Genomic DNA, 15,339 nt, shown 5'->3' on the forward strand with positions numbered 1-15,339 from the left:
TCAGGGGCAAATGTGTATCTCTTGCAGTCTGCAGTTGTGCAGTACCTCTTACGAGACTGGTTATCCCCAACCGATTAACAAACAAATTGTCAAGCTGTTCGTTTCCTGTAAAGAGTTCGGCTATCACATATAGATTGGGTCTGACCGCTCGGGCTGCGGCTAACATGGCCTAAAGACACGACATACAACACGTCACATCCAACAAAACACAACATTACTGTAAAATGAGCTAAAAAAAAAAAAAAAGAGGATTATTTCCCATTTATGTCAAGTCAACTTTCTTAATTTAGTAAGGGGAGACCGGGGCTAGTTTTCAGAAGGGGAAGTTGTCACAAGGGCTATATCTTAATAAGGTTTTGAGTCAAAAGTGCAATTACATTTTTAATGTTTCTGTTTGACTAAAATGCCTATTGGCATGTTGTCACAAAACATTGTGTGTTAAATGAAATGAACAATGCAAATTCAGTGGAAATGTTCAATAGCTTTTTATAGCCAAAAAGGGAAGGTATGTGTGCTAAATGCAAATACAGAAACTGACTTTCAAAAATAAGTAAAAATGGAGTAAAAAGTGACAACTAGCCCGTTCTCCCATAAAATCTATACTTTTAAAATTCTACAATGACATTCAAGACAATTCATTAAAAAATATTTTTCTCCCCAATTGGATTGCCCAATTCCCAATGCGCTCCAAGTCCTCGTGGTGGCGTAGTGACTCGCCTCAATCCGGGTGGCGGAGGAGGAATCTCAGGTGCCTCCATGTCTGAGACCAACAATCCGCGCATCTTATCACGTGGCTTGTAGAGAGCATTACAGCGGAGACATAGCGTGTTTGGAGGCTTCACGCTATTCTCCATGGCATCCACACACAACTCACCACGCCACCACCAAGAGCAAATCACATTATAGTGACCACGAGGAGGTTACCCCATGTGACTCTACCCTCCCTAGCAACTGGCCAATTTGGTTGCTTAGTAGACCTGGCTGGAGTCACTCAGCACACCCTGGATTCGAACTCGAGACTAAAACAATTATGTTTTGCGTCCTTGTGCATATAATATACCATGCCTACATATAGAATGCAAAACATACTGATTGAGAATTAGGTGTTTCAGTGGAAATATTACAGCTTACCTCAGCAACATGAAGGGGTGTGGAGTGGCAGTTATCAAGACGCACACCGGAGAAATGTTTGGCTGTGATCTCGGTGTACTTCTTCATGTGAGCCCATAAGTACGGACAGTCTTCTGGTTTGTCACCATAACGAAGTTTAATGCTGTCACCCCAGCAAACAAGTTCTCTTCTGAGATAAACATTAGACCCTAACACAAAGAAAAACAAACAAAACAAAAAACACTGACAGTAATGAAACCGATGTGTGCACCCTTGTTCACTTGTCAGAAGGGTAACATTACTGTTTAATAAGAAACGAAAAAAGCATGTGAAAAGCAATGTGTAGACTTACCTGCCTCTGCAAAGTTCCTGAGTGGGTTATCTCCCATGACCCATCCATTATGGGCAAGCAGATGACAAGCATCATTTGGATTCTGTGTTAACTGTTTTTCATGCTCAATGGACATGTCTTCAAATGGGAAGGTAAAATATCTGAATTATTAAAACAACAAAACAAGGCCATATTGTAAATGTGGCATTCTCATCAGTGTGTAAAACAAAATGGCTAAAAGCATAAGTTGCAAAGTGCAAGGTCAAAATTCTGACTTTGTCACCAAAGGGTTTGTCCGGGTGACGGGTCCAAGTTGAGGGCCGTGGGTGGCCAATCTTTCATACTGAACCATTCCCACTATGCAGTTTATTGCCTGTTGGAGGAAATGATATAAACTGGTCAGACCGATACTGCAGCCAAACAGAAGGTTAAATGATTAAATGATTATGGCACCAACCTGCTCATGATGGCTGTGCATTTCCTTATAGCATTCCACATTCAGTTCCTCTAGACTCTTTTTAAACCAATCACAGCATTCTTGGATGGATGAGGGGCCATTACTGTAGGGTTTAATATGAAAGGGCAAAGCTAATTAGTTTGGAATGTTTCATACACAGTGTTTGTTTAAAGCGCTTTACACAGGTACAATAAAAAAACAACAACTATAAAATATAAAAACCTAATATGGATTAAATATTTTACATGAATATTCTGGATTCTATACAAGTTAAGCTCAATCGACAGCATTTCTGGCAATTTGTCTTAAAAAAAGAAAAAAGAAAAATCAGGTTACAGTGAGACACTTACCAATGGAAGTGAGTGGGTGCAATTTTTGGAGGGTTTAAAAGGCAGAAATCTGAAGCTTTTAATTTTATAAAAGCCCTTACATTAATTTTGTTCAAACTTCAGTTATTTGAGCTATAAAGTAGTTAATTAATAGTTTTTACAGTCATTTTGGGGGTTTTGGGTTTATTGGCGTTAGTAAGTGATTTCATCACACTAAAATCATGTTTCCATGCATACTGTTTATGTCTTGTGTCTATAATTTTGAGAAAGTGAGTATTTTAACATGGCCCCCGTTCTCTTCCATTGTGAATGCCTCACTGTAACCTTGATTTTTTTATTTTTAAAGAGACAATTCAAAATTAATTTTTGTGATAATCAACATTATGTCACAAATACTATCTATCGACTGAGCTTAACTTGTATTAAACCTAGAATATTCCTTTTTTTTTTTTTATTTTACTTTCATTTTAAATGGATTAAAATGAATTAAAATTAAAGGAATAACCTGAATAAAAAGACAATAATTTAACTAAATAGCTGCAGTGCAATAAAGGTAAACATGCAGCATAGCTAACAAGTTACCAATGATAATTAAGAACTAAATTCAAGACACAGAAATATATATATATATTCATCAAAACAAACAAATAATAAAACAATTATTACAAACAATGTATTTGTTATTTTTTTAATGATTAAGATTAATATTTCAGGGAATACTTCTGTTATAATGTCTAATTTGTTTACATTTGAAAGTAATCTGACGATCCTTTCGTCAACATTGTTTCAAGTTCTCAACTAATTATTCATGAGAAGAACAGTCAGTAATAAAGTAAGAACAAGGAAACAAATACAAGCAATAGAACAAAAAAAACAATAGAACAAAGATTATAAATTAAGAAAAGAGTGCTCAAAGTTTTCAAATGTAACATAAAATGACTTCAATTACTTTCAATATTATTAAAAGTCTTAAGATTTATAATTGTTTTAATTAATTCATTATTTTTGAAGATACTGAAGTCATCCAGTCAAGAGCAGTTGACGTTTTCTTGTTATTGTTGTTTAAATAATATTAATGGTATTCTAGATAGTGGCAGGTCATATATGCCATTTACACCTCAAGTCTAACATTTTTATATAAATCCACTTTTTTTCATTCCGTTTACATACATTTTAGACATAAATGACTGTGCATTAGCAACACTCACACACACACACACACACACACACACACACACACACACACACACACACACAAATCCATATATGTACTTCCACAAAACTCCATCATTAAACAGAACAGTACTGTGAACAAAAAGTAAACTTACATGTGTCTGCCAAACATCTCCAGGGCCAGTTGCATGTCTACGGTGTTGCTGAAGCGTCTGTACTGTGAATCTTGTATAATTTTCAATTTAGGCTTTCCTTCCAACTCAGGACCCACAGGTTTTTTCCCTACAAATGTCAAAAACTCTCAAATTATTATTATTCTCCTAAAATAAATGTACCTTCTTGAGGATTTGAAGGTTCTCTTCATGGATGGTGCAAGTGTGACAGCGTCCCAGATGTTGCCAGCAAACTTAAATAACTCACCAGCTTGAAGAACCTTCCTAAACTGCTCCACGGCTTTCTCAACGTTCACTTGCAGAAACTCCCATAGTTTCAACTGGGTGAAAACTACCTTCCAAAGAAGTCCTCGAAGCATCTGAAACATCAAGCCAAAATTCCACCAAGTGTTTCCTTGGTTCATCACCACCAACCTTAGGTATTTCTGTAGTATATTAGAGTACATATTTGAGAATATTTAGGTGAGACATTCTAGACTTACTGTAATGTGCTTCTCATTCTCAATAAGAGCTGGAAGGCCACCGTCATTGTATTTTGCATCTGCTATGGCACAGCTGAAGTGCCAGAGGGCTCTATCCAGTAGCCAGGCAGGCTTCAGATGAGGAGAGTTTACCAGGTTATAGCCACATTCTGGATGGAGTCTGATCCACTTACTGTTAGCAGCTAAGTTAACAGAAATTAGTCATAAAAGTCTAAATTATTTCATTAATCAGTAACTGCTTTCAATATTGAAATTGTACAGTAGGCATGCATACTGCAAATGGAGGGCATAAGTAACACGTGTTACCGTTTTTAGATATAGACAGAGGATCTTTGAGCTACTGTATAGATACAGTGTATTGTTTCATGGTAACTGTATGTCGTTCTCTTTATTTTGGCCAACAGGAATACTTTATTTCAAATCCCAAACATAAGGATGTGTAACTGAACCTGCTCGACAGACTCTGAGCAGGATTCGAAACAGCATCAGCCGACATGGGATGCAGGTGCGCTTATGCGAAGGCTAAAGGCTACAGCTCCTAACTTCAGTCCCTAGTGCACCTCTTGAGGCCAGCGGAGTGAGGATTACATATACCACACAGCTATCATGTGCCAGCTGACGCCTGTTCCAGAAGCACAACTTGGTGTTCTTCTTGGTATGGAATTATATGAGCTTCTTGGTCAACAGTGAGCAGATATTAAGGAAATGACAAGGTGAAAAGTAAACATTTACTCAATTGGCCGGAAATGAATCAAGATTGTTTCTGATAAGATTGCTACATTGTAAAACAAATGTCAATGATTTAAAGGGGCTCATCAAATATAATTAACTTCTGCCTGATGTTTAAAGAGTGTTCCCATGGCATACATATGCCAGAGGTTAATATGAAACATTAGAATGCCACAAGGAACGATTCCAACCTCCTTCAAGCCCTTAAAGGAAAAAAATCTCAACCATTGTCCCAGAGACATGACCAGCTTTCATCAACTCTCTGATGGCTGCAGTTGAGGTATAAATAGCCTTTCCACTTCTTTCTGAAGCCCACTGTGTCATTCTGAGGTGAAACTTCCATGCTTATCAATTGAACAGCCAAACCAGACATTTACAGTAACTTAGAACTTTTTATGAAACACTTCCAGACAATTCCTACGTACACTATATGGCCAAAAGTATGTGGACACCCAAACACCACACCCATATGTGCTTGCTAAGCATTTCCTTTTCAAAACCATTGGCATAAATAGTGAGTTAGTCCTCTCTAACAGCTTTACACTAGATGTTGGTACATGACTGGTGGGTTTGCTCCCATTTAGACACAAACATCATCAATGAGGTCAGGTACTAATGTTGTGAGATGGGGTCTGGCTTGAAGTTGCCATTCTAATTCATCCCAAAGGTGTTCAGTGGGGTTCAGTTCTGGGATTTGTGCAGACCAGTCAAATTTTTCACACCAGACTCACTACATGTTTTTTGGACCTCGTTTTGTGCACAGGGCATTGTCATGATGGAAAAGAAAAGGAGGAGCAAGAAAGTTGGAAGCATACATTTATCATAGACATTACAGTTGTATTGTCTGTTAATGCCTGATCTTCTGTAAAGCTGCTTTTAAACGATGTGTGTTGTGAAAGGCGCTATACAAATAAAATGTACTTGACTTGACTAGTCAAGGCCTAGTCAGGCCCATTAATTAGACAGGAGTGTCCACATACTTTTGTCATTTCCTAGTTTTATTCAATGTGTGCATAGAGTCATAGCAGAAAAATACCAGTGTGGTTGTACACCACATCTGTGATGCAAATCATGTTCCACTCTTTCTTAAGTTTCTCAGTTAGGTTGCCCACATCCATCCAGGTGTAGTTCTTGCCAGGTGGGGAGAAATCTGGGTTCAGTTGTAGTTGATCGGCTATAGAGTAGCATGACCGTGATACACCTAGTTTCTGCAGAGGAGTGAAGTGAATCATGTTGTAACCTGGAGACAGAAAAATTATTTGATATAGTTGGACATCTAGCTCAATGGAGAAAGTGTTTACATGTGACAGTAATCTTTGTTATAGGTGACCTTGCATATACAATTATGTATATATATACTTATATTTGATATAATATATAAGAAATAAATACAACTGCTTGTTTACAGAAACATGATAACTTAAAAGAGACATTCATGAAATTTAATAAATGATTAAATAATCATTAAACAAAGTTTAACCTTGTTTTGAGTGAGGCTGTGACTATGTACATAGCACCAATCAATGGGAACCAATGATACATTTCTTACTTCTTAGTACATATTTGTCCATAAGACATTTAATGGAGATAAAAGGATAGAGCTGTTCAGCCGTGACGTCAATTTGTTGGCGAACCCAGAAGGCTAATATGCCATGGGTTCCCTCTGAATTTTCCCATGGCTTTTATAATGGGGTTTTTTAACTTATGAGTAAAACAAGGTATGTGGTAAACATATACATGGACGATTTGTTCTACAACATAAACTATACAATTTCATACCTAAAGCGTGAATTTTGAAGCTGCAACATTTTTTTTTTTTTAAATGTAAGCAATTCAATACAGCTTCAAAATTCATGTTTAAGGTATAAAAGTGTGTAATCTATGTTATAGAACAATGTATCGTCAAGTAATGTTTACCACAGACCTTATATTATTAACAAATCCAAAACTGCCATTATAAAAACCCAAAGAAAATCCAGATGGAACTCAGGTTTTCACTACAATCTGAATAGCTCTACTACCAGCTAATTGATCGTTTGAAACAAAAATGTATTATTATATTAGAGGATGTAATTAAAGGTGCTGAAAATGTTCTGGAATACCACAAATAAAATGCGCCTATAACCTGGAATATAAAATTGAAATTAATGTCTTGAAAAATTGCATTTGTCTCTGTAACAACTAAGTCTCTGGGAGTCAGGAAAGTGTACAAGTGGCCCACCCTTTTATAGCCATTCGTGATTAGCCATTCATCGACGAATGTCAGACGTTTCAATGGCTGAAATAGTTTAAAGCAAATTTAACTGGCCACAAATGTTTTACCAATTTAAAATGGAATGGAAAAATGGAAGAACATTGTCTCAGTGAACACTTTAAGAGATTCAGACCAGTTTCCTTGGCCACTCTGAGTCTATCCAGCCATTCATCCAACGGGCCCAGACACTTTGCCAAGTAAGTCTGAACTGTGACGCAGTCTAGGGGCAGCATCTTCCTCTCGTGGCCAACACGTAACACTGGATCCACCACAATGTATCCGCCCCCGCTCCTTTTCTCATTCCTGCACAAACACACACACACACAAATGACTTAATAATACTCATATATAAGGGACAGTTCACCCAAAAATCATTGTCTCACTTTACTAACATTCTTCCTAACATCTCTTTTGGTGTTCCATGGAAGAAAGAAGGTCATATGATTTTGAAACAACATGAGGGTGAGTAAATGATGACAGAATTAAAAATTTTTAGTGAACTATTCCTTTAAACATTATCCGGATTCTGAAAGTAGAAATCGCTTTTTACAATAATAAAATTCACTTACCCACACCCGAAGTAGTACTGATAAGAGCCTGCTATTTCCAGGTCAAGTTTGCAGTATTTGTCTGAGTCATCTTCTCTGCCACTGGGGTTGATCCACTCCAGGTGAAGGAAGTTGGAGCTGTTGAACTTCTTGCCCAGTGCTGGGTAATTGGTGTACACGTGCACATTCTGACCCTGCATGGTTGGCCCCAAGCGAAACTGAAGCTCAAAACCTGGGTAAACAGAAGTGTGAGCCTACATTAGAAAACAGCAGAGGGCGCTGCGAATTGAAATAATCTGTGTAAGGGGAGCCAGCTGATAGATAGCTGTGCAATGTGTATAAACTTCACTCTCCTGATCTCAAGAGGTACACTAGCCAGAGATGCTGGTTCGAGTCCCATATGGAGCGGGTAGAACACAAGCATCTCATTTGCATACACAAAGTAAGATTTGTGAAAGCAAATCTAATTGTGAAAAATAAATTGCATCGCACAAAACGTTTTGTTAAGGTATAAATCAAGTTGCAAGCTTAAGAAAAAAATATTAGCAATAATTTAATGATTTGCATAAGTGTAATTCAAGTGTTGTCAATCTGTAATTTCCTATGAACACAAAATAAATGTGTATTCTTCTGACTTACACTTCTGGCACTGTTTTTGCACCTACACATGGCCAAACACATTGCAAACCTGCAATCAGCGATATGCAAGCAAAGAAAGGGTTTAAAGAGCAAAACGGATTGACCACGTAGAATCAGTCTGTATGTGTAAAATAAACTCCTGCAAACGTGTAAATGACTTGTGTTTGTGGAATAAATATTATTAATAAAAAATCCGATATAAACGTTTCGTCTTCCATTTTTTTATTTTTTTTATCGCGATCAGCACAAATTTCTCACTGAAAAGTGTTTTGCAAGCGCGAGGGAGAAGGCTGGTCTACCAGCTTCAAGTAACCAATCAAATGAGGTTTTCGTTGACCAGTTTACTCTGACCTGATTGGTTTAAAAACGTGACAGACAGCTTCTTCTAAATATGGCTCAGCGTTGTTCCTCTGGGTATCTCTCCTCTCTTAAATATTAATACGTACGTGAGAATGTTAAGACTGTTTCAAAAAATGAGCCAAAGCGATTGAGTACAACTGTAATTAAGTATACAAAATGTTTTTATAAATTGATTTTATAAATCAAGGTCTTTGGTGCATCAGTAGCTATTGTATTCAAAGCCACTTAAAACATCAACAGCTCTTTTTGGAATCGGAAAAGGCACACTTCGTACTACTCTGCATTTGTGAATTGTCTGTTTCCATGGAATACCCGGATCAATTTATTTTAATTTAAGGCTGCTCTGTGCATGCTATAAATTCTGTGTAAAGAAGCAATGTCACATAAAAGCCAAACTAAATTCTGATGCTGCCTTGGTTCTGTGTAAACTGTATATGAAAAGCAGCATCAGAGTTTAGTTAAAGTAAATTTTGTTACATAATTCAAAACATGATTTCATACTTTCATTCATGTCATATATCTGTATTCGGAATTTCATATTTTAAAACATTAATCTCATAACATTATTTGTGCAGTTGTATTTGCTGTGTAAATGCCACTTCTAATGCAGTTTTTGTTCCACATTGCAATGTAAAGAAGGCTTAATATTTGCCCAAATGTGCAGTATATCAGAGCACACTGCAATACATTGATTTGACATTTCAACTGAGAAAAAAAAAAACATTGTTTTCTTCACTCGTAGTTTTGATTGGACGTTACGCAGCTTTTACACAAAATTGCATTAATAACCATTAAACAAAATCTAAGCTGATAAACATGCACGTAATGAGGTCATGTGACAACAGTATAGAATTCTACTGTTTGAAACGTTAAAGGTTAAAAAAATACTGTTTTACATACCATAAAAAAATTATAGTTATGTCATAGTAATAGTTATAATAATAGTAATAGTGTATAGGCCACTACGCAGTATGCAAGCAAGATTAATTTCCGTTGACCTTGCATGATTCAGTAAACGGTCACTTGCATATTTACATTTCTATCTACACTGAAACACCTATGTATAGAAAACCACAGCACATTCCTGCGCTATTTATAGCGGATAGCTTTTTGAATGAGATATACCAGTGCACATGCACCGTAACTCGTAAATCTGTCCAAAGTCTCTCCAGAGGTACAATATCTTGAGTTGCAGTAACACACACACACACACACACACACACACACACACACACACACACACACACACACACACACACACACACACACACACACACACACACACACACATATGTTGTGTTTCCATGTTTTATGTGGACTTTCCATAGACATAATGGTTTTTATACTTTACAAACTTTATATTCTATCCCCTAAACCTAACCCTACCCCTAAACCTAACCCTCACAGAAAACTTTCTGCATTTTTACATTTTCAATAAAACATAATTTAGTGTGATTTATAAGCTGTTTTCCTCATGGGGACCGACAAAATGTCCCCACAAGGTCAAAAATTTCGGGTTTTACTATCCTTATGGGGACATTTGGTCCCCACAAAGTGATAAATACACGCTCACACATACAGAGTAAAAGTAAGATGGGTGGAATGATTTCTGCAACAAAACTAGCGTTTAAAATGTATAAAGAACCTTTAAAAGAATAACTAATAAAATATCTTGATGGAAATTGTGTTAACCAACATGAAAATCCTCGCAATACACAGTAGATTACTGGACCGGAGTTTTATGACAGAAACCAGTAGGCCTACCTTGCTCCAGGCGGAACAGTGTGCGCTCCAATCTTTCCATGTCATTCAGGAGAAGCAGTCGAGTCTGTGTGCCGCGGAACATGTTGACGGTCCTTTTTTGGGTTGCCCTTTCAACACGGAGTTAAACCTCTAGATCTCCAAGAGCGCAGACTGCCTGCCATAGGATAAAAGCCAACAGAATGTGAACAATCCGCTGGCAGGTTTATATAGACAAGCGGTGGATTTGGGCATGTTTGACAATTTCTCAACAGTGTTTGCACAAAACTCTTGACCTATTGACCTACTGACCTAACCTGGAGCAACGACACGAGAACCAATGTATTTTGACAGACAGACAGACAGAGTGTACACATAGCCTATACAGAGACAAACTATGGCATACAGACACAGCATACATAGTGTTCAGTGATCAGTATTGGGCAATCATATGATTATTTGTACACTTTTAAAATGTAAATTGAAGGAATTGTTTATAAAAGAATCAATGACTAACATAATTTACATGAATCAATGCATTTGAAACCTTTTAGCAGATAAAATATGCTAAGACATTAACATTAAATCTTTAAAAATAAAAAATTATCCTGACAGGGGCCCTTGATTGGAATTTTTCCAACTGCATTATTCAGTATAGTAAATGTTACAACGAGGTGCCAAAATAGAAATAAACTATAAATGTTTCATTACCAGCAACATCCGATGGACTCCTCACTGGAATGTCACCCGATGTTGACAGTAGAGCACACCACATGCATCTAATAAGGTCATGCATCTGAGGTAACATGACCTTTCAGTGACCCTAAATATAGCAAGTACCTTTCCAGTTCCATTTACTGGGTTACATCACGTAAAGAACATGCTTTATGCATGCAGCACATAAGTACATATACATATATATATATATATATATATATATATATATATATATATATATATATATATATATATATATATATACATATACACTGGCGGCCAAAAGTTTGGAATAATTTACAGATTTTGCTGTTTTGGAAGGAAATTTGGAACCTGAACCATACATTAACATTATGGGAATGTGATGTACTTGCTGGGAAAGTATTTATTAAAAAAAAAAAAGAAAAAAAAGCCAACTATATTATTAAACACTTTTTTTTAACCAACATAAGCTACAATAGTAATAAACGTGGCACATTTTTGTGAAAATTGAAGCTGACTTCAAGTGGAACTGGCTGTGTAGGCCAGAAACGAGTGTAGGCGCGTGATCTGAAGCCACGATGTATGTATGGCTCGACAGCGAGTGGTGCCGTGTTTGATGGCAACGAACGCATCGAAATCAATAATGACAATATTTAAAAAAAATCATATTGGAAATGGACCAGAGACACTAGTTAGTATTGATGAATCAGATGAGGAGGATGATCAAATGGATGTTGGTAGGACAAGAGATGAGGGAAACAGAGATACGAAGGAAGATGCAGGATCAAAGAAAATAAAGAAAAATTATCAGGAAAGGGAGGCAAGAAGTTCTGAGGAGAGTGGAAATGAACAAAAAGTGAGGAATAAAAATGTTTATGAGTTGAAGGTAATATTGAAATTCAAAGAGGAAGGTGGTATACAAAAGATAAGTACAATTGCTTTAACGAAAGAGTTGAGGAAAGTAGTTGGAGAGATTAAGCTTGCAAGAGTGTTAAAAAATGGAGATTTGATTGTAGTATGTAACAATGAAGATCAAAAAATTTAAGTAATGTGCAAACAGGAAGTGGTGAGTAGGTAAGTGGAGTTATATCTGGTGTGCCATTTGGAGTGTTTATGGAAGAGCTTAAAAATAACATAAATGGAGGGAATATAGTTGGTGCTAGATGATTGTTTATGAATAGAATAGTCTCTCAGTTGAGCTTAGATTTGATGGAGTTATTTTGCTGGAAAAGGTAAAACTAGGATTTATCATTTATACAGTGAGACCATATATGCCTCCTCCTTTAAGATGCTATAATTGCCAAAAGAATGGCATGTGGCTACGATGTGTAAGTCTAAGGAAAGATGTGCAAGATGTGGGGGGTGGGGGGGTGCATGATTATTGCAAATGTGAAGGAGCGGGGCTTAAGTGTTGTAACTGTGGTGGAGAACATAGTGTTGCGTTTGGGGGATGTGAGGTGAGGAAGAGAGCTATTGAAGTGCAGAATGAGAGAGCTAAGAAGAACATTAAAAATGCAGAAGCAGTGAAAATTGTTGATGCAAAGAATAACGAGAAAGGAAAAGAGAGACGACGTGCAAATGGAGGGAAGGAATTCATTAAATTCAGAAATGGAGGATAGGATCACAGAGGATACGATGATTGTGAATAAAGTAAATTTCTTGTTGTTCATAGCTGAAGTAATTATTTCTACTGCGCAAACAGAAAAGAAGACAATTAAGATTCAAATTATAGTCAGGGCAGCAGAGAGATTCTTAGGAGTAGGAAGTATATCATGATAATGTTTAGGGATGGGCTGGTGGATGAGACTCAGTCAAGTCAGGAAGCTTGGTTTGGATAGGAGTGATGATTTTAATATTACAATGGAATGCAAGAAGTCTTGTGGCTAATGGATTGGAATTTAAAAGCATTATTAATGAGATGGAAATTAAGCCTGATCTGACGTGTACAGTATACAAAAGACGTGGCTTCAACCCAAATTTGATTTTGTTATAAAAGGTTACGCAAGTGTGAGAGAAGAGATCGTGGGGATGTTAATGGTGGAGGGTGTATTACTCTGATCAAGGAAGGTCTACATAATAGAACATTAGGTAAAGGTATAACAAAAGAGAATGTGGTAGTGGAGGTGTGGGTGAGTGGTATATCCTATAATCCTTGTAAGAAATTAATGTTGAATGAGTTAAAACAAATAGAGAGCCAAAATGGAGATGATTGGGTGATTTTGTGCGGGGACTTCAATGCACATAGTGCGTTATGGGGAGGTTTAGTGACAGATATTAATGGACTGGTGATGGACGATCTGATGGAAATTAAGAATTTGGTGTGTTTGAATGATGTGGGTTATACAAGGGTAAATGTGGATACAGGGAAATGTAACATTGATATTTGACTCAATTGCAGGGAGTACTGAATGGGAAATAATGCGACAAGACACTATAGGAAGTGATCACTATCCAATATTAACATCAGTACGAGTAAACACAGGAAGAAGTGATGTGAATCAAGGAAATATGGGTAAATGGAGGTATGATAAAGCGAGTTGGGAAGAATTTATGAGTTTGAGTGAGTAGGGATTAAAGAACATTATAATAGAAACAGATAGATCGGTAGAGATGATCAGTAGAGAAATAGTACAAGCAATTCAAATAGCAGCAAATAAATATATACCAAAAAGGAAAGTGGGTAAAAATATTAAGATAGTTCCCTGGTGGAATGAAGAGTGGGCATGTGCCATAAGAAGGAAAAGGAAAGCATATAGGAGTGTCAGGAAATCACATAATTTTCAAGATTTTATTGAGTATAAACTCAAAGCACAAGCAGTTGTAAGAAAGACAGTAAGGAAAGCCAAGAATTGGATGTCATGCTGTAGTGAAATAGGGAAGAATAAATCAGTAGAGGAGGTGTGGGGCATGATTAAGAAAATGAAGGGAAATCAAAAGAATAATGGATATCCAGTTTTAAGCATGAATGGAGAAGTAGCTGTGGAGGATGGAGAGAAAGTGGAAATGTTTCTAAAGGGATGTATTAAAGTAAATAGTTCAGAAAATTTGACTGTGCAGAGTGAGGAAATAAGAAAGGATGTGTTGAAAGAGTATCCAGATTTAATGGGGGGGAAAAGAGCCTGTTAATCATCTGTTGGATGCCCCATTCTCTATGAGTGAATTAAAGAGGGCAGTGAGAAGAATGAAACAATCTACTCCAGGTTTGGATGGAGTAGTTATTGTATGATGAAGTATTTTAGTGAAGTTTCAATAAAGGTGATTTTAGCATTTATAATAGAATATGTATAGAAGGTATACTTCCTCAAAGTTGGAAGGTATAAGTTAATTATACCCATTGAAAAGCTAGGGAATGACCCAAGTAATCCCATAAATTATCGTCCTTATAGCTCTAACCTCTCATTTATGCAAGGTAATGGAGAGAATGACAACTGATAGATTGACATATAATTTGGAAATGTGAGCTGTTTTTCTCCTTATCAAAGTGGGTTTAGGTGTGGAATAGGGACTTTGGATCCAATAGTATCTTTAGAAGCTGATATAAGGAAGGCATTTATAAATAAGTGCCATTGCTGTTTTCTTTGAGATAGAAAAGGCGTATATGTTGTGGAAGGAGGGATTATTACTAAAGCTAGGAAAGATTAATATAAAAGGAAGAATGTATAACTGGTTAAAGAGTTTTTAATCAGGAGAAGAATTAGGGTTGAAGGTTGGCGGGACTATATCCTGTAGTGTTGTGATCAACAATGGAACTCCCCGGGGCAGTGTAATAAGTCCACTTTTATTTACCATCATGATTAATGATGTTTTCTCAAGGATACATGTATGAGGAAATCATTGTTGTTGATGATGGGGCTCTCCGGTTTAAAGGAAAGAATATAGAATATAATATAAAGAAAATGCAATGTGTGTTAAATTAAGTAGAAAAGTGGTCAGGGGGAAATGAATTCAAGTTTTCAGTATATATATATAATAGGATTTCTAGGAGTATGGTTTGATAGCAGATTAACCAGGAGAGAGCATATTGAAAAGATGGCGTAAGCAAGTAGTGAATGTAATGAGGTGTATTTCAGGACAGGAATGGGGAGCAGATAGGTTGGCTTTAAAAACCATGTATACATCAATGATAAGATCTATATTGAATTATGGTTGCATTGTATATGTTTCTGCAAATAAATATCATTTAATTAAATTGGATAGAATTCAGTCTCAAGCCCTAAGAATTTGTTGCGGAGCATATTTGACTTCTCCAGTTTCAGCTCTTCAAGTAGAAATGTGTGAAATGCCTTTGTGCATATAAGAAGACAACAATTAATGG

General features: G+C 36.6%; 1 protein-coding gene across 1 annotated transcript in view; it reads right to left on the reverse strand.

Moving 5' to 3' along the window:
- LOC127634981 (glycogen debranching enzyme-like) overlaps nucleotides 1–11,050 on the reverse strand; it is a 34,574-nt gene extending 23,524 nt beyond the window's left edge. The window contains exons 1-12 of the mRNA XM_052114763.1: nucleotides 11,037–11,050; nucleotides 10,350–10,503; nucleotides 7,608–7,818; nucleotides 7,172–7,341; nucleotides 5,821–6,024; nucleotides 4,056–4,237; nucleotides 3,821–3,932; nucleotides 3,556–3,682; nucleotides 1,899–2,001; nucleotides 1,717–1,814; nucleotides 1,463–1,602; nucleotides 1,132–1,319 (exon numbers count right to left, since the gene is read on the reverse strand). Coding sequence (XP_051970723.1) covers nucleotides 1,132–1,319; nucleotides 1,463–1,602; nucleotides 1,717–1,814; nucleotides 1,899–2,001; nucleotides 3,556–3,682; nucleotides 3,821–3,932; nucleotides 4,056–4,237; nucleotides 5,821–6,024; nucleotides 7,172–7,341; nucleotides 7,608–7,818; nucleotides 10,350–10,431 — 1,617 coding nt within the window. The 5' untranslated portion in view covers nucleotides 10,432–10,503; nucleotides 11,037–11,050. The remainder of the gene's footprint in view (nucleotides 1–1,131; nucleotides 1,320–1,462; nucleotides 1,603–1,716; nucleotides 1,815–1,898; nucleotides 2,002–3,555; nucleotides 3,683–3,820; nucleotides 3,933–4,055; nucleotides 4,238–5,820; nucleotides 6,025–7,171; nucleotides 7,342–7,607; nucleotides 7,819–10,349; nucleotides 10,504–11,036) is intronic.
- Nucleotides 11,051–15,339: the final 4,289 nt, after the last annotated feature.

Source organism: Xyrauchen texanus, chromosome 42 (assembly GCF_025860055.1).
Source record: "Xyrauchen texanus isolate HMW12.3.18 chromosome 42, RBS_HiC_50CHRs, whole genome shotgun sequence".
Lineage (NCBI taxonomy): Eukaryota > Metazoa > Chordata > Actinopteri > Cypriniformes > Catostomidae > Xyrauchen > Xyrauchen texanus.